The sequence below is a fragment of the Embiotoca jacksoni genome, unplaced genomic scaffold (assembly GCF_022577435.1).
Source record: "Embiotoca jacksoni isolate LCO1_2020_lvr unplaced genomic scaffold, fEmbJac1.0.p SCAF_10, whole genome shotgun sequence".
NCBI lineage: Eukaryota > Metazoa > Chordata > Actinopteri > Embiotocidae > Embiotoca > Embiotoca jacksoni.
The window spans coordinates 4,308,776-4,336,121 of record NW_027185230.1 but is presented as its reverse complement, the minus strand read 5'-3'; the positions used below and the strand labels follow the sequence as shown (position 1 = coordinate 4,336,121).

The 27,346-nt window shown below is 40.8% G+C and overlaps 1 protein-coding gene across 5 annotated transcripts in view; it reads right to left on the bottom strand.

The window, feature by feature from the left end:
• The window catches only part of LOC138205833 (protein unc-13 homolog B-like), a 66,694-nt gene that overhangs the window by 2,803 nt on the left and 36,545 nt on the right, over positions 1-27,346 (bottom strand). Inside the window, exons 1-32 of one of the 5 annotated variants that reach the window (XM_069162134.1) lie at positions 23,936-24,687; positions 19,333-21,703; positions 19,058-19,080; positions 18,104-18,150; positions 17,791-17,869; positions 16,812-16,886; positions 16,483-16,702; positions 16,149-16,376; positions 15,877-16,018; positions 15,481-15,650; positions 13,739-13,854; positions 13,106-13,269; positions 12,423-12,573; positions 12,192-12,260; positions 11,526-11,615; positions 11,180-11,317; positions 10,856-10,986; positions 10,530-10,615; positions 8,840-8,966; positions 8,561-8,657; positions 8,193-8,336; positions 7,522-7,599; positions 7,181-7,258; positions 2,912-3,000; positions 2,669-2,815; positions 2,308-2,431; positions 2,135-2,188; positions 1,921-1,998; positions 1,337-1,484; positions 1,054-1,110; positions 728-820; positions 467-626 (exon numbers count right to left, since the gene is read on the bottom strand). In XM_069162134.1, the coding sequence (XP_069018235.1) occupies positions 467-626; positions 728-820; positions 1,054-1,110; positions 1,337-1,484; positions 1,921-1,998; positions 2,135-2,188; positions 2,308-2,431; positions 2,669-2,815; positions 2,912-3,000; positions 7,181-7,258; positions 7,522-7,599; positions 8,193-8,336; positions 8,561-8,657; positions 8,840-8,966; positions 10,530-10,615; positions 10,856-10,986; positions 11,180-11,317; positions 11,526-11,615; positions 12,192-12,260; positions 12,423-12,573; positions 13,106-13,269; positions 13,739-13,854; positions 15,481-15,650; positions 15,877-16,018; positions 16,149-16,376; positions 16,483-16,702; positions 16,812-16,886; positions 17,791-17,869; positions 18,104-18,150; positions 19,058-19,080; positions 19,333-21,571 (5,642 nt within the window). In that variant the 5' untranslated portion in view covers positions 21,572-21,703; positions 23,936-24,687. Of the gene's footprint in view, positions 1-466; positions 627-727; positions 821-1,053; positions 1,111-1,336; positions 1,485-1,920; positions 1,999-2,134; positions 2,189-2,307; positions 2,432-2,668; positions 2,816-2,911; positions 3,001-7,180; positions 7,259-7,521; positions 7,600-8,192; positions 8,337-8,560; positions 8,658-8,839; positions 8,967-10,529; positions 10,616-10,855; positions 10,987-11,179; positions 11,318-11,525; positions 11,616-12,191; positions 12,261-12,422; positions 12,574-13,105; positions 13,270-13,738; positions 13,855-15,480; positions 15,651-15,876; positions 16,019-16,148; positions 16,377-16,482; positions 16,703-16,811; positions 16,887-17,508; positions 17,602-17,790; positions 17,870-18,103; positions 18,151-19,057; positions 19,081-19,332; positions 23,385-23,935; positions 24,688-26,003; positions 26,095-26,214; positions 26,509-27,346 lie in introns of those variants that run through there. The other 4 variants (XM_069162151.1, XM_069162160.1, XM_069162143.1 and 1 more) reach the window with 4 other exon arrangements.

Here is a 27,346-nt window from a genome sequence, read left to right as displayed (position 1 = left end):
GAATTGTGTGAGTGCACTGAAGACCTTTGCATCACGTATTATTCAGGTCCTGTCGTCATCACCTATATGGGCTGCGTTTCCTTATACTCGACATTGATTGGTTTGTCGACCGTGTGTGTCTGATGTCTGTGTTTTTTTAAATAAGCCGGTAAAAGTTAATTTTGTTGCCACGGCACTATTATTATTACAGCATTAATATCAGCTCTTATTTTCCTCTCCTGATTACTGATGTTGCATTATGTCATTCTGAAAACTGAAAGTCAAATTCTCCAAATAATATTCTTAAAATGTCAAATAGGAGTTGTGAGCTTGCCGCTGTAAATGTAGGAAACAAATTACACTTGTATGCTGGTATAGTGGAAATAGATATGATGTGCAGCCATAAACATAAACAGCATTTGTTGCATAGCTAACAATGCTGTTGGAAACAAATAAGAGAATCACAAAAGCAGGCTGCTCCACTTACAAATGGAAGGTTTCGTTGAACTTAGGCGACCAGCTGTTGTTCTTTGATTTGGTCTGGAATTTGCGCTTCTTGTCGCTGAGGTGAGGCCCGATCATGGTGATCTCCACGAAGGGTCGGAACATGCCAGACGTCTGCCATTTCAAATCGTTGGCCCCCACAACTGTTTGCGAAACACGTGCAAACAGGATGATGTAAACAGATCAGCGTTGTTTAAAATGCCACATCTTTTAAAAGATATTTTTATGAAAACCTCAGACGAACCTCTGGCAGACACTTTCCGCTCTCCGTTCCCTGGATGAGTGTGCAGCTCGATCTGGACAGACAGCTCACCGATCGGCTTGCCCACACCGGAGCCTGGTTTGATGGACAGCCGGACACGTACAGTGAGTTTACATTTACAGGCAAAAAAAACCCACCTCTGATTTATAATGCAGAGTCAGAATGAGAGGAGAACATGTGGAGAAGTGGGGTTGGGATTGACCTTCCCACCTTCGTTTCACAGAAGACAAAACCAAAATGTACAAAGGGAGAGCGGGTGAGGAAGGGGAAAAAAAAAAAGGCTGGTGGGTGATTTCAATGAAACCTACCCCTGCTGGGCTGTATTTTTTCATTGGGAGTTAACCTAATACCCTTTCCATTGTGCACTGGCACAGAGGCAGCACGTGAGATAAAGAGAAGACAGGAATAACATGTCAACAAACTCCAGCATTAAAAAAAAAAAAAACATATGTACAAAAGGCATGTGCAAAACTAAAAGAGGGAATATTCAGCAAAAGGTCTTGTGGATCCTACACACATAGTGCCCTCTCCTGGTCTACTCTAGGAGAGGTTTTCCTTTCAGAAGGAACATAAAGCAGAGGTCCGGACTACCTTGTGCATGTTGCGTGGTCACAAAAGTCTTGATGAGTGTGTCGGTCGTCTGTGTGTAGAGGGACAGAGCGTGGCGGAGTGAGGACAGCTCAGGGCTCTTCTCCAGGAAGGCCTTCTTCAGCCCGTTCCCTCCTGCATGGAAATATTGCTGCAGAGGAAACGGAGGGGTTGAGAGGTCTGGCAACAGCTGGAGGGTTCCATTTTATTATGAATTATTTCAGACAAAAATGCTGGTTTGGTTTATACGGTCCGAAGGCTGAGGAATTTGGAAATAAAGTGACGTTAACTAATTCAATTCTGCACGCAATCCATCAAATTACCCTTCAAGCTTGAATAGGATCAGTGTACATCCTGGTAATCCATTTCAAACAGAGCAAAAAAAAAAATCAACAACAAACAAACAAACAAAAAAAAAACTAAATCTAGAATTTTTTTCCAGGCAGATTAAAATCAGCAATTTTATTGTAACACATTGCCTACATCACCTTCCTGGGTACTTGATTCATGTATGAATAGTTGATGAAGCTAATTTGACCCGTCTCCCCTGCATCCTAATGAAACCAAAACCCGCAGTATAAACTGACCTTGATCGTGTCCAGTGCCACATCCATGACAGCGCACTGCCTGGGAGAGAGGCTTTTCGCCTCCCCCGCCATGTGATCCTGCACAACCCAACGGTGAGCGAAGAGATGAGTTAGAGACATAAAAATAATCATGTTTGATGTCAGATCTTTAGAGTTTCAAGCATATTTCAGAGCCATTTAACATGACGTCAAATATATGGAGGCATTATGATACCTTGAGTTTGGACAGCTGACCCAGTTCTTTTGCAGCTGAGAGGATCTGCGCTCCCTGAAGAACATAGAAAACAAAAACAAAAAAACGTTAGGTTGCTACTTTCCCTCTCTTTCATTTCTGTACGCAAAAGTCAAACCAGTTTGCAATATCAAGAAAACAAATAATAAACACACAAAGGTATCGTTGCCCTGTGGCAGGACAATCGTCTTCTCCAGGCTGCTCATTACGATCCTCCACAGCTCCTTGAGCACCCGCTTCAATACAGTCTTCTCGCAAGCAGTGGCAAATAGTGTCAGCCTGAAAACGCATGCAGAAATACGCATACAGAAATGTTAGTTAAAGAGACAAAGAGAGAAAAATGATTTGTGAGAGATCAAATTCAGGGCAGATTATCGACTGAAATGAAAAAAAAAAATATATATACAAGGAATTAATGGATGAGCTACAGTTTGACTCTAGAAAGAAGAAAGTTACGTTGCTGAAACCGTGGAAATATTGTCACACAGCTCACAATGTCTTCATGGAGCAACTCACCTTCCGTCCAGGAAATCCATGAGTGGCCGTAGCATGTTGTCAGAGTCGGCGTCCACCTGGTTTTTGTTGTTTTCGTTGAGCGGCCCTTTGATCTGGTACAGCAAAGACGACATCTGTCGCATGCACTCGTTGATCCGGCTCTGGAAACTGGAATAAAAGTTAAAAAAAATAATGATCAATCGGCACAAACACCTGAGAGGTTATAGAGTTAACCGTATACAAGTGAGTGAACTGTATATGTACCTGTTGCCAAACGTACTGCTGAGCTCGTCCAGCACGTTGTTCAGCCTCATCTGCAGGTCGTTCAGTAACTCACCGGCCTCTGTGTCCATCTGTGGAAAAGCAGACAGACAGGTGCCCAAGGAGGGTTTTAGTTTATTGCATATTAAAATGTTTAAAATACGTTGCCAGAAAGTACAACACAACTTTCCTGAACTCCTCAAAGCTTTAACAATCTCTGCAAAATGCAGAGAATTTTCTTTTCTCGATAGAGAAAGAATGTGCGTTCGTTCTCCCGTGAATGGACGAACTGGAAACTTTAAACAGCAGCTCATCAAAGGGTTTCATTTCATATTTGCAGCTTTTAGCCAAAATACAACAATTTAATTTTCAACTTGTAAAATCGGCACTTCAAAGCGAACGCTGAAAGCCACAAATTAAGATTATATAATTTTCAGGTTTCAGTAACCAAGTTGTGTTACATCATGTCATTATGGAGAAAAAGCACATCAGCCCACAAGGGCGTCACGCTTTGAGGAATACCAAAGGGATAAGATAAAATTTAGGTCCTGTTGTAATGTCTGTATTCTATGATCCTGGAGCAAATTAATGTACATGACTATGAAAAAATTAATAATAAAATCTAACACATCTAAGCAAACCCACCTTTTTCCCAGAAGTCTCCAACTTTCAAAGGGAGCACATTGAAAAAAAAAAGTTAAACACTGCAGGAGATTTGTGTGTCTTTTAAGTGTCTGATAAGTAGTGAGTCTTACAAACACAAGGTGAAGGAACAAGTAGGACAGACCCATGAATCCCCAGTGTACCTAAAGCAGGTACACTCAGGCATCATCTAAATAAGCACTGCCTGGAGGAGAGCTAAGCCACGTGGATGAAGCCACAGTGTGGCCCAATGATCCAATGGGCTTTCGATTCATGGCCTGTCAGGGTTACGAAGCACCATTAGTGAGGACAAACGGAGAGGTTTCTGCTACGCAGCACAAAGAGAGGCTTTAGGGAAGAAAAGGCAGCTTGGAATGGATCGTGTTTGGTTTGTAATCTGCTTTTTTTTTTTGTGTGTGTGCACAGATGTATTCATATGCATGTTGTGCACCTACACTCACCTTTTTGTCCTCAAATGCGTTTTCAGTCTACGGCAGTGCAGAAAAGTGGATGGTAACACAGGACAACCTCAGTTAACTGTCATTTCCCGTTTGGCATTTGATTTTTATTGATATTAATTGGGAAACTACAACATGGATTTTACAAAGTGCTGTGGCAGCAGATAAAACTGGTGCCTACCTTTTCTACTGGTGCATCCGTCTTTGTGTGATGGAAATATATATATATATTTTTTAGAGATAAATACAAATAAAAAACTGTCAAAAAACAATCCTGTTCTGTTGTTAAAAACATCAAAGTAACAAGCAGGCAAGAACAAAGTCTATAAACTAGAGAACAACATACTGAAAGTTTTTCAAATAAAAAAAAACATGTTTGTGACATAGGCACCCACCTTCTCCTTTTCAGTCTTTTGCAAACATAGGAAAATTACAAAGAAGACAAAATTAAAGAACCGAAAATTCAGAAATACCCATTTAAGGGAAAATGAAGGCGGAAGTGAGGGAAAATGCCACTGAAAAAAAGGTACTGAACTTGAGATGACGGTTGAAACTACACACGATGAACTCGACCGTGATAACCACATGGGGGACATCGTACTGTAGTGGGACTGATTATGACTGTGATGCTGCTGGGAGCGGGTGGAACGGGGGAAACGGGGAAACGGTGCGCAAAAATGACCTGGGCTTAGAAAATGAGTGAAAGTTCAAACCACGTTGGACTGCAACAAACCTCTGCCTCTATTTTCTCCCCTTCCTCCCCTACTTCTTCCTCTTCCTCACTCTCCTCATACTTGGAGTGGCAGAAAAAGACAAGACAAAGATTTTAAGTCTCATTACTGCCAACCATATTCAACTAATATCGGTGCCTGTTTTTGTAAAAAAAAAAAAAAGGTTTGCATATAACGGCATATTTAATATCCACAAGTAGTGAGATGAACATGTGAGTATATGCGGTCATGTACGAAACATGAATGCATATACAGTGAACTTGCCTGCCATGCTAGCATACTGTTGTTGCGCTAGAAAAGAAAGCAAAAACATGACTGTGACTTCATTCTCCCCCAAAATATAAAGGCAAATCACGGCAACTATATTTGAAGACCTCAACTGGACTTTCTGAGATCTGTTTTACCGTATAAAAACAGAGAGCTACATCAAATTAATATTTCCCAAGCTTTTATCTGTAGCTACCGGAAAATCATCCATTTGAACAAAGAACTATTGACGTTGTGTTAATTCAGTTTGTTAGTTAACCGAATTAAAAGAGTAGCTGACACCACTCCACCAAAAACAAAACTGTTGCTGGAATTAGCCGAGAAGATGTAAAGCTCAGCAGCTGCTATTGCCGCTATTGAATTAATCTAATTACATCCAACATCCAAGTGATTTATGAAAATATAAACTGGTTTTAGTCTGAACGACACACAAACTAAAATACTACCTTGTTGCACCCAACACACCAAAGTGTAGATAACACCATCATCCGGTCTCAAATCTCCAGATCAATCACTTTTCTCATGATTGATGATCGACTGATCTCTCTCTCGAAGGAGCTCAAATGTCACAGCCTTTCCCCTCCTCCACATCATGACACGATGCTTTACCAATCATTTGACACGTCAGAGAACAACTAAATAATCCGACATCTGCAAACCATGTTCCTGAAAGGTAAAGGGTCAAATCCATGAGCGCGAGGCATCCCAATAGTGTGTACAAATTAAGTCCAACTCCGTTATTGTTGAACGTACAATTAGTCATCGAAGGGAAATTCCAGCATAAAGTTCTACTTCCTTGTGTCGTTTCCTGCACCCGAGCTTTTCCTCATAGTTTCTGACATTCAGTGGCGGATCCTTACGCCCGGAGGTAGTAGTCTCTGAGGAGGTTGACTTTTTCCAATGTTTTTGCGACGCCACCATATTCTGGTCCAATGAGGAATTTCTGTTTCTTCATCTGCTAAAGCTTTTAAAGCTTTGCCTCGTTACCTTCTGTTATTATCTCAGATAGTTGACATGTTGTATTATGTGCTAACATTTGGAAAATGATTCCCTGTCGCAAAAAATAACATGAGCACGCTATCACTATACAAGCTACATCAGCAGTACAGCACCTGTTTGTTTTACTGTTATTCACCATTATCACAAGGTTTCTGGGAGGAACTAGAAAAGTCAGGCTACTGTGTAGGCTAAAGATAACACTCGTAACTTTCAGTTGCTACGGGTTAGTTTGAGTCTAACTACCAGTGACTTCTAAACTGCTACCATCCACAGTACCCACCGGAGCCTTTGCCTTCTCATCCTCAGTTATAACCTGCTGTTCAATGCAGAGGAACAGGGAAATAATCAACACAGTGGTCCATTGCACACCATCAAGCTGATTGAACAATAGAAAGATGTACACTCATACGGACCAATATCTGCCCTGCATGGACAGACCATGATGGAAACCTACCTCCTCGCCTGCCTCTTCCTCCTTCTCCTCCTCCTCCTCTTCTTCCTCTTCTACCATTTCATTTTGCTTTAATTGTAAAGTGAACACACTCGTTGAAACTTAAGCTAGAGCGTCGCAACAGCTACAGTCCTACAATCAATCAAACACGACTAAAAAAAAAACTATTGCAGCTACAGCAGCTATGGTATAACATTACATGCAAAAGTGGGGCAGGGATTGAAAGCAGCGGGAGGTCACAGCTGACAGAGAAGCTATCGATTCTCCATACTGGAGCTACAGTACTGATACAGAGGACATGATGGAGTTAAACCTCAGCTCAATATTCTCTCGTCTTTCAGGCAGTGCAAGGCAGAATCTCTACAACTATTAACCTAAAGGCTACGCTTTCACTGACAGCTTCACATCAGACACTGAATGCAATATATTCAGAGCATAAACAACTTCCACTAAATCCTAATCCAGCAATAGCAGCCCTCTAACTACCACTACTATATATACCTGTGCTTCCACTGTTGCAATCTGAGACATAAGAGACACAACCCCAGCTGCTGTATAAATAACCACCTCTTCTATGTCTTCTATCCATCTAATAGATGTTCAGTTTATGATTCTTTTTTCATATTAACTAATTTGTGAACAATAGTGGGCACCCTCCACTATGACTTCGTGGAACGTTAAATTAGCTCGTTCTCACATCCACTTTCATTTTCTCCAGACTCACCTGTTTGGCACCCATCGACTCAAACATCTTTTCCAGCTGGATTCTCAACTGCTGCACATTATTCATGAGGACGCAGGGCTGCAAGAGGACACAGGAGGAGAGAGAGAGAGAGAGTGGGCAGTGAGAGACAGCAAAAGCAGCAGAGCCTGAATACAGATGTTAGTTACTATCCAGCTTTCTGCCAAGGTAAAAGTGGCACACAACAATCCCTAAACTTTTCATGGATAATATAATTGTGTAGGATCTATTGCAAGGTAGATAAACAACAGCACTGACTTAAAAAAAAAAAAAACAGCCTACTAAAGTACAAATAATATTACAAAATAAGAACAATAACTTACAATCTTCTCTTTGTCAATATAAGTAGGAAAGCTCTTGGTCAGAATGGCACTGTACTGCAGGAGAACTTTGGCAATTGTCTGCAAAAAATGAAACAAAGAGGATATTAAACATATAAATGGCACAAACAATAACGAGTTTGAAATCCAATCACTTACTTCTAATGAAACTGTTCAGTATTTAGATAGGGGATTATATTACACTTTTGGGGAATGTGTCCAAAGAATCATTTCACCCAACTATTAAAATATACCAAGGTTCCTTATTAATGTATTTTGTAGCAGAAAAATGAATCCCCAAACATAAAACTGTGTTGACTGTCCTTTTCCCAGGAGGGAAATATTATATCCAATTCAAATCTTGTTAATAAGGAACAATCAAATGGCCCTAACAAAAAGTGTAAACTTCCCTCCAGACAATGTTGTAGCTGTTTAGTAATTTAACTCAAATGTGATGCTTATAAAAAAAAGGAAAATAGTCACAGAAAGTAAAAGATCAACATAATTAGGACATTTAATTCATTATTACTTGGAGAAGTTTTAGACCTAAATACGCAACGTATGTCATGTAGCTCCAGCAGCTGGGAGTTACAAACGAGAGCTGTGATAAATCTTTTGATAATGTGTTGCACGTCGGAGACAGTTTAGGATTCACAAGGGTTAAAACGGGTTACCTTGGAGAAGCGGCGGCTGTACTGAGCCATGACGTTCGGGTCAGGACATTCCAGTTTCTTGATGATCTCAAAGCTCTGGTTGAGCTGAGTGAAGATGTCCACCACGGAGCACGAGAACAGAGCGTGCTCAGAGGTCTGCTGAAACTGAAACAAGTACATAAACAGAGTTATTATTAGTACTTATACTGGAGACAAAACTATAACGGCAGGCAACATGCTCTCACACAACTTTCTGATGTCCACATGCTGATACTGTGTGTGTCTCTGGAAACAGGAGGAACACTAATTTAATTCAATAGAGTTTTTATTACAACCTCATTGGCATAAATAATAATAAGCTATAAAGTAGTCCATTTTAATTTTCTTACTCCATCTTTTTTGTCTCTCTCCAGGGCTCCATGCATGAACTCCATAGATACGTCCTCATTTTCATCCAACCACTGGAGCACAAACTGTACAAACCATCTAAAAGGGAAAATAAAGATTAGAAGAGTTTATTTTTTATTTTTTATGGTGTTTATGCTCTAAACCAGTAGCTGGGTTAGAGCTCAATTCATTTAGCAATATAAATTGAGTGTTTAAAAAAAAAAAAGATTTTGATGTTTTCCTTTGCTTTGCCTGTGAGTAAACACGTCACATGCACTTACGATGGGTAGTCGGGAACAACGCTGCTGAAGATTGGCAGCTCCTTGACATATTCGTTGTAGAGCCACTTCACCTTGAAGTGCAGGTTCATGTAGTCCGTGCTCTTACACAGTCTGTGCTTCTCATGCTCTGCAGGTACAAAGACATAACGAGAGGTGAGCTTTGTGTACTCTTACAGTGGTGGGAAACAACGTTGCTGTAATTTAGTATAATGTAGTGATGCAGTTGTAAAGCATATTCAAAGTTATCGCAGTGACTGCCTGAGACTTCTAATTTATAACAGAGACCCTAATGAAATCAAGGTGCTACCAAGCTGCATTATCGGAAGTGTGGGATCAAGAGCTTTGGGAGAATGACCCTGCTTGGAACAAAGACAGGACATTTTAAACTTTGGTGCTTTGATATTTCGTTTTTTTCTAAAAATGTCTTTCTTAATCCTCTCACTGAGTGAGATTACAGGAAAAAGATAGATTTTTATTTTAGAACATGCTTGTATGTACACTGAAATAACTATTGTCCACTTTAACTGATTCTCTTGTTCATACTAACTACAGAGAGATCCCTTTTTAAAGCAGTTATTCACGTTAGTGATAAGGGTTTAAACCCACAGCCCTTCTTCTGGGCAAAAATCAATTCTAAAGTTCAGGTAAAGCTGAAAATTTTTGTTTTTCAGTCTTAAACTCTGTGTTTTTGTGACTGTCCTCATACTGCAACTTAGTACAGAAGGCCGTCTGTACACTGATTTTACTGTACACACAGTATGGTCCTGTGAGGAGTGTTTTCATACATACAAAATTTGAATCTATCCTTTACCTCTTAAGATAAAGTCCTCTACATTTTCAGCGATTTTGGCTTTTCCTAAATCAAATCCTACGTATAAAGTCACTGCATCATTCTAAAATATCCCTTTGTTTGAAAAAAGCAGGACTTAATCCAAATGTTTTCTTTGGGCAACATGTCCTCTGATGGTCTAATACTCAACAAACACAAACACACACACACTAATCCCATTTTATGTGTTCACTCAGATGAATGGGGCAACGCTTTGAAATTCTTAAAGTCACAGCTTCGTTTATTTCAAATGTTTAGTCTCACTTTCATTGCAATGAGTGCAACAAGATCATGTATTCAAGTCAAACTGTTGCTGCTACTATACTCCTTCAAGCAGGAACATTTTTGCAGATGAAATAATGATTAGTTTAAGAATAAGCAGATACTCTTATCTTTTTGGTGACCTGCTAAAAGCTACCACTCTTAAACCTCTGGAGCAAAATCTCTTTCCATTTTCGATCACTTATAAATTCAACTTAAGCGGCCACCACTTCTGTGTTGTGCCGTTTTCTGTGAAGCAGATATTTCACATTGATAGTCTCTGTAGGGGATTCATCTGGAGGACAAGGTCTAGAATGAAAGCTGGTTGCCTCTGGGGACCGATGGTGTTGTACAGTACAGTACAGCAGAGAAAGAAAAAAAAAAGTGCAGAGAGGCTCCTGGGAGACATAAGCAGCTTTTCAAACCCTGCACAGATATTCTCTTTTCATCTATTTGTTTTTACATGCTAACCCTCCAGCTGTTTCCCTCACTTCTCGACAAAATATACCTCCACAATTCAACACAGCAGCATAATTCTACAATAAAGAGCCTCGGCTGTGGCTATATGTGACTGGTGGGACAGTAGACACCAGGACCTACCTTCCATTGCGTACTTCATGTCTTGAGCAAACAATGTCCACATGACCTCTGCTGACACCTTCCCTACAATCAGTTCTTGAGGGAACCTGAGAGAGGAGACAGTTCAAATAAGTTGTGAGATAAATCCAACTGGAGACCAAACAACAAAGTATAATGATTTAAGGACCCACTTTAAGTGTTCTGAACATTTGGAAAGAGGTATTAAACACAAACCCTTCTTATATAGATGTAGCAGAAACTGATAAGGGACTACTCAGCGAGATTTATTCAAGTGGTTGGTGTTGTTGCTGCTTGTTTAAGACGGTAAAAGGAGTGGAATTACTAACTGGTTGAGCACTGGTGTGTACGAGTTCCTGTCTTCTTCGATGATGGAGACGATGAGCATGATGAGTTTGGGCCAGAAGTCCAAGTTCTTGACGCTCGGACCCTGCTCCTCCAAAGGGAGCTCCTCCTTGTTCTGGATAAAAAAAAAAAGAAGAAAAAAGGCAAGTTGTTGTTGACAGATATTGATACGCATCATTGTTGTCCCTAATTGTCTTAGTTTGCTTTTACAATTAATTTAAGTAAACTAAGTAACGTTTAAGTTACTTGTGTCTTGTGTACAATGCCCTGCTGATGCACCCTATATACTGCAGTTGTACGTGACTCACTGTGTCCACAGGCTGGTACTGTCTGCGGTACAGCTCGTGGCAGTTATTGAAGACGTAGTCGTATGTAGAGTTGAGACAGGCTTTGACGCAGTCCTTCACCACCTGGCTGGCTCGGGGCGGAGACTGTAACTCCTGAACCTGAACACCAGATGGGGGTAAAAACACTGGTAGTGAATGACTGCAAACAGTCAGTCACACTTTATCAACTTGTAGAGCAACAGGGTCACCGACAACAAACAGGTTAAAAAAAATGTAGGACCATCGACTAAACATAAAGAAGAATCAAATTAGCTGATAACCAGATATTGGTAAAGACAGATGTAGTACAGGAAACACTGTTATCTACCTTCATCCTGAAGAAGGTGATGCTCGTCAGAAGGTCCACAGTGGATTTCAGATCTTGCAGGCGATCTTTGCTGCTGGCTGGGAAGTGGTTCTACAGAGGAAAAACATGTTTAATTTACAAGTAAATTCAGTTTAAATAAATGATTATGACTGATGTGTTGTATGTATGAGTAATCACAGCACTGAGACTTTACGTTCTCCACCCTTTTCAAGACTGCTGTTACAGTTCATTGCTTTACTTGCAGACAAACATTCACGTTATCTATATCTTTATTTTATTGTATTTGTTTTTGTGTATATAGTCTGTGTGTGTGTATTCATTCTTTTATTGCTCTTATTTTTTTCTAAAATAATAATTTTTTTTATCTATCTTATTCCGTTTATTTCATACGTATTTGTAAATTTGTTCATACTGTGTACATGCTGCTGTGACGACTAATAAAGTCTAATCTAATCTAAACAATATTCAAAACACTGAACATGTGACATGGCACAAAATGCATAAAATGATATAATTTTGACTGGCATTCATAGCTTTTCTTTTGGGAAAATGGATATACTGAATGCACACTGATTAACAATACTGATGCAGCACTTTCAAAGGAAAAATATAACCTTTAAGAACAGTATTAGTGATTCATGGCAGTGATACTTATATGAATCTTACCCTATAAGTTGAAAGGTCAATTCGGAGGGAGTTGTGTAACTGGTCTAAGAGCTTGACGAAGCGTTCTTTCTGTTTGGTCAGGAAAAGAAAAACAATAAGTGTGAGCTTGTACATGTGTCTGTATTAAGCAGAAGAAAAACACCAAAAAAACCCTGATATGACCCAAAAAGTCAAAGAGAAGCAGCGGCATAAGACATTTATGGTGTGTATGTGTGTTACAGTAGTACAGACCCCAAAATTAGAAGCAGCGAAGCGGTCGGAGGCGGACACATTGGTGGAAGCGGTTGTGTGGGCGTAGAAGGCATTGATATTGGCCAGCAGGGTGCTCATCACTGCAGGAACTCCGGGACACATGTACTTTGACGACAGACAAGCAAAGTGCCTGGGAAAAGAAGCACAAGCCTGGTAAAGACGGGCTCCTGTTCTTCCAGTCTGCACCTGCTTAGACTTAAAAAGACATGTCAGTGTCAGGGAGAGGAGGTTTGGGAGAAGCAATGTCAGTGTCAAGTGTGGATAGCTGAGCCTTTATTTGGACAACCCGTATCCTCTCAAGGGTGTACTTTACACCTAATGATCCCTATTAGGAGTGGTCATTCCGCCTGCCCATCAGCTACCTGGCACGTTGAGGCTGAAGGATGGCCCACCGGAGTGTGCTTCCTGTGAATGATGGGCCCAGCTAAAAGACATCCGTATGGATCGTGACATTTCATGGAGACAAATCCGTCCTCAGCCCGTTTATAATTGACTTTCCTTCATTTGAAGGCCAGCAGAGACTGACAACAGCACTAAGAGGCACTTTGGTGTGACAGCAATAGGTAGGAAGAGGGGCCAGGAAGAAGGGAGATGAAGAGGAAACAAACACATTGACAGGCAGCGAGAAGGTCCTTTTATCCACTGTGATATTCAGGACTCACGTCATGGCCTGGTAGATCGACTCAATCCCGTAGCGCATGGCAAATTCGTCCACTACCTCCTGCGCCACGTCATCATAGTAGACTTTCCAAGAATCGTCGCTGCGAGTCTCCGGGATTTTTACCACGCCTTGACCGAGCACGTCAGTCGAATGGTGGAACAGGTTCTGTAATGGGCAGAAATAAAGTAAAATGTACCGTAGAGTTCAGTGGATGTGAACATGGAAGACGAGAAAGAGCGGTCACAGTGGCTTTTATAGATCTGAGATATGACGAGGATGTTATGACGATTTGTGTTCAAAAGGTGTGTGCAGTGGAGATCCTGAGGGGTTAAAACCTTTTGGCTTTTCTGTTTATGTGATTGTCTGTTGTATAAGCACAGGTTGCAGTACAGTACAGTGCAGTGCTTTAAGCCACATCCACAATTCAATTTGGACATGTTTTTCAGGGAATAGGTGTGATTATGTAACTCTATCTCTGATTTGAATCCTCTATAAATCAGTCACATCTGCGCCGCACATCACAATCATTACAATAGCTAATAGCTGTCACTTAACTTCCACAGTTCTGAAACCTTCTGTGTGCTTAACCTCTGAATATCTTGGATGCTTAGGTTATAACTTCAGAATCGTATACCTCATGCAAACAGGTGTATTGAACATGATACGCAGCCACTTTCTCCTCTCCTTTGATCTCCACATTGATTTGAAGCCGAATGGCCCCTGACACGGCTGACTTGTCCGTCCTCTTCTCTGTAATCAAACACAAATATAGTCAATCACACACACAGTTACAAAAACACATCTCCTTGATTCATAACTCCAATATGAATCTGAAACAACAAGGCACATGAAACCAGGTCTGTTAACACTAATTACAGACTATTAACATGGCATCTCTATTGTAGGGGGTTCTGTTTCTACGGCTTGATGGCAGTGCAGAGACGGCAGCGCTAATAGAAGTCCTCCAGCGGATAGTGAGCGAGACAATGGCAGTGGGCTGTATGGATCTACGCCTGATCGCTGAAGACATTTGAGCTGGAGCAGCTCTGGAGGTGGAGCGTTTGGCGGCTCGCCCCTGCTATTTGCCCTGACAGGCGCATCATTAGGGGTAATTTGTACATGTTGGTGGAGTGGTCGATTTCCGACTGGAGTGCTGCTACTTGATAATCACACATCAGGGGGACAGTAAAGAAAAGCTTGGGAGAAGGAGAAGATAGAGATAGAGAAGAGAATATGTTTGGAGTGAACTGAGCATATTACGTGACTGATCATCAACTTTGCAACAAATGATTCAGCACCAAAGGAATATATTTTATTATGGTTATCAGACATTATTAAACCGAGCACTTTATATATCCCTGTTCAAGAGAAACAACAGCAGATTTATGGGCACATTCATATTCAGTGATGTGCTGTTCCACTGGAAGATTTATTATTGCTATGGTGAAGTCAATTTTAGCACTTTAATCAAGTAGAAACAAGAGATCTCCTGATGGTGTGAATGTCTCACTCTTACATACAACATGGACATGAAAACAATATGACATGATGCCTGGAGTGACTTAGTCTATTATCTAATTTATGGGGAGTGTTTACGGACTAACAGTTGATGTCTAGATAAAAGCTGTTTGACACTCAACAACACATTAAGTCTATTTTAAAAGGAAACATAAGCATTTGCAGAAATAGTGATTTGGATTATGGTTTGTCTGAAAGATCAGAAAGACATTTAATCCTCAGAGGTATTCAGGCTACATTTATGCCATGCAACCAGTGGGCATGTTAACTCGCACAAGGGACTGTAAATCAGCTCTTGTGTAAGCCTCATCCTAATGAAACTCTTCATACGCTGGGGATTATCATGAAACTATTATTTTTCCTGAAAAGAGCACAACTGTCAGCTAGTGCGATGGGACTCATTTCAAATTTAATGCATTGTCATGCAGACCAGTACAGGCCTTGGGGCAGCTCCATGCCCGAGTGGAGGAAGTTGCTGCAGGCAAAGGAGATGTGAAATTAATATAACAAGCAAATGACATGCAGGTTGTTGTGGATGATTCCCTCGCAGGCTGCAGTGGAAAGATTAGAGAAGTAATGTAACCTTCCTCCCAGCCATAAGTGCAATTGCCTGTAGTGGTTATCATACCTTTTTATAGTGTATACTTCCTTTGCCTGTAGGAGGCAACACTGAAATCTCACGAATAAAGTGATGCTATTACTTTGCATTCCAGTGAGGGCAACATGTCTGACAATGATCAAACAGCTCTCTTTACGTGGAATCTGTCTATTAATTGTTTCGCGTCTGAAAGTCCAAAACGTAACACTCATCTCTGACTTCCTATATTGGACGATAACAAGACACGAGTGCATACTGACCCAGGTTATACCAGACGTCCATTTCTCCGCTCAGCGTTCGGACTTCAATGATGCTCTGGCCGAGGAAATCATCCGACTCCCTCTTCAGACGCTGCTTCACCCTGGATTTGATGTCATCATCTTCGTCCCACACACGCACTTTGATTCGGTCTGAAGAATTGTGGCACTCACTAATGAAAAAACAGAAATGGAAAAATTAAAACATAGGTACTAAATAATAATGGTGCAGTCTGAATGTAGAACAACAACAAAGACTGTGAAATCTGGAAATTACTTTCGACTCCTAGTTCGCCTGAGGATAGTGTACGTACGCCATACTATTAAATATATTGTAATTTACTTCACTTTTACAAAGAGCTATTTACATTTTAAAACCAGTAATTTTTTATGACTTACAAGTGGAATTTCTCCTCCCAGACCGGATTCAGGTTTCCATAAATGGTCTTGGTTCTCTTCTTGGTCTTGCCCACCTGAACAGTGACATATGGATCACTGGATCCTGTCTTGTCTTTGGCCTGAAGTCCTTGAGCACAAACAACTAACATGGTGATAGAGAAACAAAGACATAAGGAACACCCATTAGCATCAACAATTATCGCCCATGATTGCACAGGTAAGATTGGTGCTGAGGAGTGAAGTTGTGGTTGAATCTGTCTGTTTTTGATCACCTGTGATGGTGATCTTGGCCGACCACTTGGAAGTACCGTCCAACACGCTCTGTTTGATAGTCTTCATCTGCTGGGCGTGAATGGTTTTGCTGATGACAAACACTTCTCTGACCAGCTCAAAGATTTCCGGTTTGTTCCGCTCCCTGATCTTCATCCTGTCCTTCATGGCCATGATGATGTTTTGAGTCCGGTCTTCGGCTCCATGCTTAGAGCTCTTTTCCGCAGCACCTAAGCATCAAAACAAAAATGTAAAAGAGATTAAATTAGAAAAAAAATACTATGTTGTCTCATTGGTACGCAGCTTAATTGACAACATTTTCTGTGCAATACTCACGCTGAAGACAGTCAGCATTCAGCAGCTCTTGGCACTTTTCGTGGCACTTGACCCCACACTCAGAGCACCGCATGCCTTGCCGGGCGATTCCCCACAGCAGCCCCTCACACTCATAGCAGTACGTGGGCGTAGTGGCTGTCCACACCTCAAAGTTATGCGGTGTGGTGCAGGATATGGGGTAGATGAGAGCCTGCAGGGTCTTCTTGTACACATGGTTTTTCTACAGAAGGACAGTTTTTTGGGGAGGTTTTTGTGCATGGAATTCTTGATAATGGATGATTCTATTATTTAAAAAGCAAAGTGGACAAAGCTTAAGGTGTTTCACTCACCAGCTCCTCATCTTTGATTGAGGACCGTGCAGCCATAGCAGATGTGATTCCTGCCTTCCTGGCTTGGACAAGGGACTAAACAACAAGTGACAAAGGAATATTTAGCTAAGTTCATACTTAGTAAACACATTATAACCCACAACCAAGCACCACAATAATACTATATTAGTGAAGGACAAAAGGGTGGCAGGGTGGTTATTGGGGTGGTCAGTAGGGTTATTATAGTAGGTTTTCCCTTTTGGTGAACTCTAACCCGATGATCAGAAAAACTCCATGTGAGTATTGTTAGTTTTAAGAAAGAAGTGAAGAGCAGATTACGAAATAGATATAGTTATACCTACATTAACACTCTAAAAGACTAACAGGGCTTTGTTAGTAGTGCATTGTATCCATGAGCTTCCCATTTTTATTATGTGTCCGTTAATGGTTTAACAAGTGAGGAAAAATGTTAACAAAAAGGTTGGGGAACGATTTGTTGATTACACACTCTAATGGTGATATTGGGTAGTGGGAAAAGCTACCCTAGGACCAAAAGGATGCATGCAAATGTTTTAATTTGGATAAAACAGGAGGTGTGTCATCAAAGAGATCAACATGCTGTTGACATGCATGTTGGAAGCAACTCCTGTTTTATTTGTCCTACTGGGTGTTTTGTATTTAGGAGAAAAGGGAGTGGCAACTAGATTCTATAACTTACCATAGCCTGATCAAGGAGAGTGAATGCATTCAAGAGAGTTGTGGGGAATAGTTTTGGGTTTAAGAGAGGAGGGAGAGAGAAATTAGCAGTCTGATTTCATATTTGTCTCCATGTGTTGATAACAATCTCATCCCAAATTCAGCTTGAAGATAAAAAGAATAGCTGTGACTTCTGTGGTGGTTTCACAAATAGAAAGACATGAACTCAGTGAAAGTACAAAACAAAACAGGCGTGACATGACATACAGTAGATGTAGCGAAGGAAAGACAGGTAGGTACTGACCACATCGCTGACCAAGGCGATGGGCTTCTTTTTACGCAGGTCTGGCATGCTGTCAATTCCATACAGACCAGATCCGCCACTGAGCACCAACAGAAAGAGTGTAAAAGTCAATATAATGGCCTTAGATGCAATAACAAAGCAGTCCACAATATGGGATTTTTATTGGTATTACAATATGGCCACATGACTGTTGTCACACTGCTGTTAAAATACAAATGTATTGCTCTTATCCAGTTTGTTATCTTATCCAGTTATTATAATATACCAATACAACACTCTCACCAAACATAAGTGTTAACTATATATGACTTACCCTGGTTTGACCCAGGCCTGTCTGGGACTGGATTCCTCATCTCGGACCTATAAGATTTCAAAGTGAGAATTTAAATTGATGGCTTATAGTCTGACATATAGAGGTATATTATGGGGGAACAAATGTGAAAACAAATCTGGTTGAGGTTCACTTATTTGATGTCACAGAGCATGCAAAGTTCCATATAAAAAAGTGATGAAACCTTTAAAAGGTGGCCTCAAATAAATATTGCGGAACTCTATAATTGTGGATGATTTGTGAAATAAAATGCTGGACAAAGTTATACATGTAGGGTGGGGGGTGAAAACGAATCTGGTTGAGTTTCACCTATCTGATGTCACCGAGCATGCAAAATTCCATATGAAAATGTGATAAAACCGATAAAAGGCGGCCTAAGAGACCCTTAGATAACTTAGAGGAGGGAGATAAAACCAAATCTCTTAAAGAATTTCACAAAACCACGAAAATTGTGACTGGGAGACTTCACATGTACAAAAGGTCTGTGGCTTCTTCAATGTATGTCTGTCTGTCTTGAGTGTAAATACATCCGTGGAAGTGAAAATCTCTGCGGTTGACTCTAATAGTATGAGTTTTGATATTGTTTGAGAACTTCTGGCGGATATATAAAGCAGCAGCACCAGAACAAGCCCTAGAAACACAACTGTCCCTATAGAGTTACCACAATAAATTATAAAGTGGTTATTATACAGAATAATTTTGGTGATGGGACAAATGTCTTTTTCAGAATGACCCAATTGAGATACATAGTGCTCTTCTACCCATACAATAACCTGTATTATTTGAATTTAGTGCTTATAGCTTTGGAGTGTGCACAAGCAGTCTGGTTGACAAAGAAAAACAATACAGGTGATGAAGGAAAAATGAACACAATTATCCCACAACAATAAAAATCAAACTGTAGCTAAAACATTGAGCTAATATTGTATTGGTAACCTGATTATCTTCTTTCCCATACTCTGCAAAGAAGAAAACAAATCACAGACGAATTAGAAATCAAGTAAAAGACCTGTAATGGAGCAAACACTGCACTGAAGGAAGACCGCAAATGAAGTAATTATTCTCACACCAAAGAACGTTTTTACATTACAGTTGTTTTATGCAATACAAAGTTCACTGGATTCAGTCATTACAGGCTTTAAGATTTATTTGATGCTGTTATTTCTGGGCTAGCCAGTGACTGAAATCAAAGAAAAGCTCCTTAAAAATACCTGAGATACACTCGTCTTGCGATTGGGATCCCTGAGACCCTTGAGACCCTTGAGAGCCATGGGACCCTTGGGACCCTTGGGTAGATTTGGACAGTCTATGACGGGTTTGTCTCTTTTCCTTCAGAATGCGTTGGAAATTAGCTATACGTTCTTTGTGACTGGCATCAGTCGGCTTTCCTTGAATTTCTTCATCTAGAACATTGTTTTCACGAATTGGACTCAAACGCGCCTCTTCTGTGTTGAGCACTGGACTCAGAGGACTTTCACCCTGTATTGCAGGACAGTGGTCTGGTGTTAAGTCAGAATTGGACAGTTCCCCATCTGTTGAATGTTCTCCTTTTCCCTTTGACATTTCCACAGAGTGATACTCAGTTGGGGTGCAGGGAGAGTGGCTTTTTCCATGGGGCGATGCTTCAATGGAGAATGACAGATTCTCATGTGTCTCACCACAATCCACATAGACCGAAATCTCACTGTCCTCCGTTGGAGTGGCAAACTGATTGAGATTCTCTGTCAGGCTAACCTCTCCCTCTGTAAAATCTGTACTGCGCTGCTCCTCTTTAGGTCCACTAGCTTGTCTGACCGGTGATGGAGTTGCTTCAGACCCACTATCATCTTTCACACCTTCAGGGTTGGATCCTTCCAACTTTTTCAAAGCCCCTTTTAAAGCTGACCTGAAGGTGAGTACAGCCTTGCCAAATGTAGTTCCGTCAAAACCTGCATTGGGGTTTTTTGGTGTACACTCAGAATGTATTTCAGATGACCCCTGTGACACAGATTCTCCTACATCCTCCCTGGAAATGCTGTGATCTGTCCACTCCCTGTCTAAACTCTCGGCAGACCCAAGATCAAGAGTGTCCCCAGAAGACGGACAATCATCGCACAGGGAACGTGACTCGAGGTAGCCATCATCACAGTCTGTCAACAGCACAGTGGAGCAGCTCAGGCTCCTGAAGGGCCCACTGCCAAGTTCATTTGCACAGGCATCTGTTGTGTGGTAACCAGAACTACGGGAAAATGGGCAGTTTGCAGCACAGTCGCACTCTACATTTTCTTCTTCGTTTTGATGTGTGAGAGGCCTCCAGTCCACCATGCTGGAAGAACTGGAAGGGGAATTGTAATGGTGGCCAAACAACAGTGAGAGGTGCTCAGAACTGTTGTGTGAAGAGTGACCCGGTGTGCTGCTTTGGGTGTCCTCGGTGGCACACCTGTTCCAAACACCTAGACAGTTCTCTAGCTCTTCACCGCTGTTTACGCAAGAAGAGATGTCGTCCTCACTCCAACCTCCTTCTCGACTTATGCTGTGCTGCATATCAACTGGGGGCCACTGGTTATAATCTGCGTCATCAGAAACAAAGTCTGGACAATTGGAGCTGAGGCATGATGACAAAGACGCTGTACTTTGGTAGTTGTGGCCGCGATGGAGCTCCAGGTAGCCGAGATCAGGTTTTGTATGGCTTAGCATGTGCACGTTTGAACTCTGCTCTGAGTTCTTTTGCTGTGTTTGGTGGACTGATCTCAGAGTGGCAGGATTAACTGGCCACTGCTTGGGTGATTGATCAGATGATATACATCCTAAATCGTTTTCACAGTCTTTGAGCCCCAATACCAGACTGGAATCTCTCCCGTGAAGAGATGTGATGGCGTTCTGTCTCCCCAAGCTTCCTCGCCTGATGTGTCGTGTTTGAGAAACAGGACTAGGAAAAGGTGCAGCTGAAGCCCCAGAGTACAGCTCACCTATTTCACTGAGCACCGCGTCGACACAACAAGATACTTCGTCCACTGACCCTCGCACAGATGTCAGATAATGTCTTAGGTCAGAAATCTCCTCCTGGATCTTGTTGATGCCTTTCAGCTCTTTCATGATGTGTTCGACTATGTTACTAGAGCCTTGCTCTCCTTCCTCATCCTCCATATTCTCTTCATCCTTTCTGATCCCTTCAAGGACCCTGGGCATAGCATCCTCCACAACTCCACTGCCATCCTGGCACTGAGAACCTCTGTTTTCCCCAGAGGGGGTGAGGTCAGCCGTGGTGCCGGTAGTTTCGTCTGATGACAGGTCATGAACGGAATCGTTTTCTGGCCCCTGTCGGTTCTTCTGCAGCTTCCTGCGCAGGCTTCGCCCCACATTGGGGCTCTGTGATCTCTTCTTCTGCAGATCTTGCCTTTTGGGCGAGAGTGGAAGGTGCTCTGATTTGTAGGGTTCATCCTGTCCACTAACGTGTCCTCTGGGGAACATCCCTGAGAAGTGGCGCTTGTGATCAGCTGTTCCAACACATGGATGAACCACTGCCTCTGTAACTCCTCTTTACGATGGTTTAAGCACAAGCCAGCATCTTAAACTGCATATGAGAAAGCACCTGCATCATGGCTGAAAGGAGAAAAACTGGATCATATTTTGTTGAAAAAGCAGAGAGAGTACTTCTGCTATGTCCCATAAGTAAACATAATCATCAAACCATCAAGAATTAGCCTATACAAATGCCATCTAAACTTTCCTGTGGCATTTACCTGGGGCACAGCAACTAAAAAGGATCACAAAATACATCGACCAACAACGACGATGCATTTTGAAAATAGCCTACTGTATGATTTAATTTTCATTTTACAAATCCCAAGAAAAAGTCATTAGCTCAATTATCAAATTCATATGCATTTTATTTAACTAATGTCATTTAAATGAACAAATATTTCCACCGTTACTCTTCTTGAACTATTGAGATTATTTTTGTATGACCAGCAGACTTGTTAATAAAGAGAGAAAAGCAAGAATTCCAACTTTTGACCTGCAATGCATAGGAGTTGCATTTGACCAGTTAAACTATGACAGTGTAGTATATGTATCTGTTTTTTTTTTTTTTTTTTTTTTTAAAGAAGGTGACAATGTTGCTTTAATTGCAAATACAAGAGTTGGTTTAATGCATTTGAACACATACAACCCTACATGTATATTAAAGGCCCATGTAAGAGACTTCACCTCTCTGTACTGTACAGAAGTTGGTTAGACAATGTTGTTTGAACTGACCTCCTCTCAGTCAGAGTGGCAACTTGCAAAATGAACATCATGCAGCTGCCTCGATCTCTGTAATTAGGATGCTTTGGAGAGACAGCACAGTAATTAGATGACAGGTCAATTCTCTCCTCGGAGGCCATGTCATTCTTTCACACCCATACCAGCTGCACAGCTTGATAGCTCCGACCTATTGCCTGCAGCAGACACACTACAGGGAATATTGAATACCTCCAACAATGTAACATAAATCCAGTGATGTCATTATTCCTTCTATTAAGTCATAGAATATATGTGACACAGCTTAGTGATATCCTTTTTGTCCAATGAGCATCACCACTTTGATAATCACATCAGAAATTTTAAAGATGCTATAAGTGCAATGGTTTCAAGGAAACATTTCTGCTGGTCGGCCCTAAAGCTTAAAAAGAGATTGCTCAGAACTCAGCCTCAACTCAAGACTTTAAGTTGGATAAAGTGGAATTTCTTAGCACCCCAAAACATAAAAATATGTTGGAACACCATCTTTAAGTGTCAATGGCAAATGTTTTTCTTATTTGTCTACCAATAGTTCTATATTGAAATGTGTGGCTATGGCCATGGTGAGGTCTCTTAAAATGGTCTACATGCAAGTTATAATTACAGCTTTAACAAAAGCAGTTACATAATATCTTATTTTGAATGTCCTTAGACCTAAATAAATTATGTTTGCTGATTTCTAGGGGTTTTCTCTACCGCTTGATGCATATTTTTTTCATCATTATTTTTAATTAAATATTGCAAAATGGTAAGATTCAATAACTGTAATGTGCTTTAGCCTTAGTTATGGGAAATCAGATTTCATATTCCGAAAGGAAACTATTTCAGAGAGTATAATCACTAACTACATTAACCCACTCCTACACTTGAGGTCTCCAATAAGCAGTAGAGCAGTGATGGTGTGTGTTAGCCTGATAAGAGTTTGGCCAGGAAAATATAATCAAGCCTATCAGGACAGACTGTCTCAATCACTATTCTGAATATGAGAATAAGCTGACGAGCCTATCCGAAATTGACTGGGAGCACTGGGCTTCCCATTAAAAGATAATTCATAAAACTTTATCATGAGGATGAGTTGTTGGTCCCCCCCCCCCCCCCTAAAAATGAATGCTAAAAGAGATACATGGTTTTAATACATTATATGTATAAAAAAAAATTACACAGAATGATGTTAAAAAGGTTTTAGTTACACTTCTGGGGACCATTTGCCAAAAGACAGCCATGATACACGATACGGTATGCGCTTACTCCTTAACTGTCCGGGGGGGGGGGGGGGGAAGCCAGTCATAGTAATAACCTGCTCTTTTTCTCTCCATACTAAACTGTCTGTGGTCGGAATGAGAAACCATTTCATTTCTCTCTCTTGGAAATAATAAGATTTACTGACAAAATATAGATAAACTGAAACAAGCCGGATTTCTGAGACCTTTTTTTATTTGCATTAATTAGACATTATAATCTACTGTATCTCTGTATTGTAAGTTTAGCACTAACATGTATTATAAGTAAAAGCCTGTTCAAAAATGTATATTTATTTTAAAATGGAAGCCTTACCTTGAAGGAAAAAAAGAACAACCTGTAGATTTCATCTCGCACGATTGATTAAATCCACATGGAAGGTAGCTCAGTAGCAAAGTAAAGTAATGTCCCCGTCTTTGATAAAAAATGTTTTCCCTTGAGTGCCAATCAAACCAGCAGATCTTTCTTTAACTGACAAAAATGCAGAAGTGTTAAATACCTAATTTCTACTACTAGAACACCACGCGCGACAAGTGTCGACCATGATCACACACTTCACCCTCGGTTAAGTAGCCATCCCTTCTTGCGCTCGCTCTCTCTCTCTCTCTCTCTCTCTCGCTCGCTCTCTCTTTCTTTCTGTCCTCTGGCAATGTATTCCCGCACAAAGCTAATCTGACGCTGTAAAACTGCCAGCTTTCAATCTCATTCGCTCTTTTTTTCTGTGTTCCCCCATTTGCAGTTGTTCTGAATCGCAACAGCTTCCTTTCATTTCTTTAAATTTGTTGTTTGTAAAAGGGATGAATTTGTGACAAATATATCAGCACCCCTGGTTACCGTGCACAAAGGGCTTTTCTTGCTCACATTTCCCTTGTGAAGAGGTTTGCAGCTACTTAATATCAAATACGGGCCAGAGAGTGTCACTGCTGCCAAACATTTTCAAGGAACCTAAAACACATCTTAAGTCATTATGTTATTTGTCTGTAAACAAGTGTGTGAGGATATTTTGCAGCCTCGAGTGTGACATTCTTATCATGCACTGTCACTGTGACACAACTTGACAGATTAACAACCAATTCGAATTAATTCGTCTTTGCAGCATTTAGCTGCGTGTCATAAGCATTTCCCTATGTCCTGTAATAAATGGCTCTTAGACAGCTTTCACCCTCCATTTATATTGATGTCTTCAATCAGCCGTTTACAGTTCACGTTCGTCTCGAACAGTCCGTGCGAGCCAATCATTATAATGGAGCCATGCGAGGGCTATCTGTGCTACTCTTTTACTGCCATGCTGTTAAAGGCTTAATCAAGGGGATGAACCCCAATTAGTGCTGAGAGACTCTGATGGTGTCACTATGAGCACCCTTTAAAATATTTCTGATTGGATTTGGATCCAAACACTTCTGTTTGCGTGGGTTGGATACAAATTCCCAGGAAATGGTAATGGCTATTGGAACAATGAGTTTACGTTGTGTTTGTTACTGAAATCAAAAGTCACAGATAGCATAATAACAATCAAAGGAATGCCATATGACTGCCTGTTTATCAACGGACATTTGATGTAATGACAGCCATAATTGCCTCAGTGGTACAGATCATCACCTATTAGTCAGGGTGTTGTGCTTGTAGTCATTACCTTTATCTAAAAAAATACGGAGTATGAAAATTGGATATGGCATAAACTGCTCTAATGATGACATCCTTCCCTCTCATGAAGGAGTTTAGATCATGGCTGGTTTATATATTCCCTGAGGTATTTCTACAGATTCCGATGAAATGCAGTGACAACCTTTAAGTTCTTATGACATAAACTGACAAATTAGTCAAACACCGCAGACATTATATAGGTACAGATTACAGTACAACATGAGAAGGACCTCCATGAGACAACCATTCATTAATGCAAATTATCGATCTTCGGAGCAATGAGTGATAGACCTAACTCCACAGAGGGACAATATACTTCAGCCTCACAATCACAGTGCCATGTGAAGAGATATACCAACCACTGAAGACTGAGATAGAGAGAAGGCATAGTGTCATCTCACCAGTGGAGCTAGTTTATGACCAGTTGGCTGCAGTTAAAACACAAGGACTAAACCAAATATACTCACTTTAAACTTGAACCTGATAAGTAAGGTGAATCCCTAGCAGTTCCACAAAGACAGAGGTACTTGTTTTGTAGAAATAGAAGGAGAAATTACACTCAATGTAATTCTAGTGCATTTTAGTGCATCTGCTGAAACATCCAGAGAGGTTAAACTCAACCAGTGTCAAAGAATTGCAAGTGTTGTATGTCTGTGACAAGAAGGAGAAAAGAGAGTCCTAAAGAAAAAGGTGATGGAAGATTGAATATTGGTGGAGGAACTGAGGTAAGACTGCCTACCTCCCGGAGCTGAACCCTGACTTTATTGATAGCCTTCAACCAGCGAACTCTGGATGGGGTAAAGGGTAGTGGTGGCCCATCATCGTGGAATCTGGGTTACATGGCAAAACGACAGAAAGAGATGGAGACAATCTATCAGTTCCCACAAATCATCATTATAACAAATAAAAAACCTAAGTTGATATTCAAGCAAAAACAATAAATCCTGTACCTTTGCAGTTTAAAGGATCCTCTCTCTGCCGGAGTGTCATTTTTCGAGCCCCGTCCTATTTCAGGAGACAGTCTACGTATCTCCTGCTCACCAACCGTAGAGTGTCCATTGGAGGAAAGGTGTCCATTTGTGCGTGGCTGCCCATTGGTGGAGGGTGGAAAGCCAGTACTATGATAGGAGTGGAAGGACTCCTCCAGTTCTGAGCCTCCAGTGCTCTCGTGTCCAGTCTCACTCAGCTGGGAGCTGGTCTGGCTCAGGTTTCCTGATGATCCAAAGCGACTACTTTCCACTGGACTACAATGGTAAAGAGGAGTGAGACAAATATTTAGAGTCGCCAATGAGTGAACAAATGTTTCAAAATATTTTTATAGTTTATATTTTTTCACTAGTAAAGGCCAGATAAGTGGGGATTGTTACATAAAACTAACTTTTAGTACTTTTTAAATTCAGAAATAGTTTCAGTGCTCTTTAATAATGCTGAAACAATCAACAAAATAATTTTTGGGTTGTAATAAACCCCACCCATTTGCTAAGAATTATCTGCATACATTATTCAAGGTTTAAACAAAACTCTACTGTCATCAATATTCCCTCTAAATGATTAATTGGTATAGTATACACACACCACATCATCCCCCCAAAAAAGATACCTAACCTTGCAAGTATGCTGCTGCATATTGGAAAATAATGAAAATGTTAAAACTGCATCAATGCATGTGCATTATACACTACACTGCATATGCATTTCTACATTAGACTTGTGTTTATAAATAAAACGGGCAAATATAAGAGTATGCTCTATTTTGTGGTGTGAGGTATAAAATCCCCTGCAATTGCCCGTCCTTAGTGAAATTGGTATATTTAGGGGCACACAAGTACGTCCACATATTTCCTTGTCAATATTTTCCTCTCAAATTTCCACAAAATAGGACAAAAGTATACAGCACACGATGGTAAGTAAACTTAAAGAGACACAGAGCTGACATACAGATGAATGTAGACCAGGAAATATTCAAAGCTGATCAGTGTGCTTGAAATTTTACCTTTGACATTTTGGAACTGTTTTCATTTTTAGGGGCAGAATACAGATTAAACATATTTCTAACACTGGAATGTAAATTTCTGGGTTGAA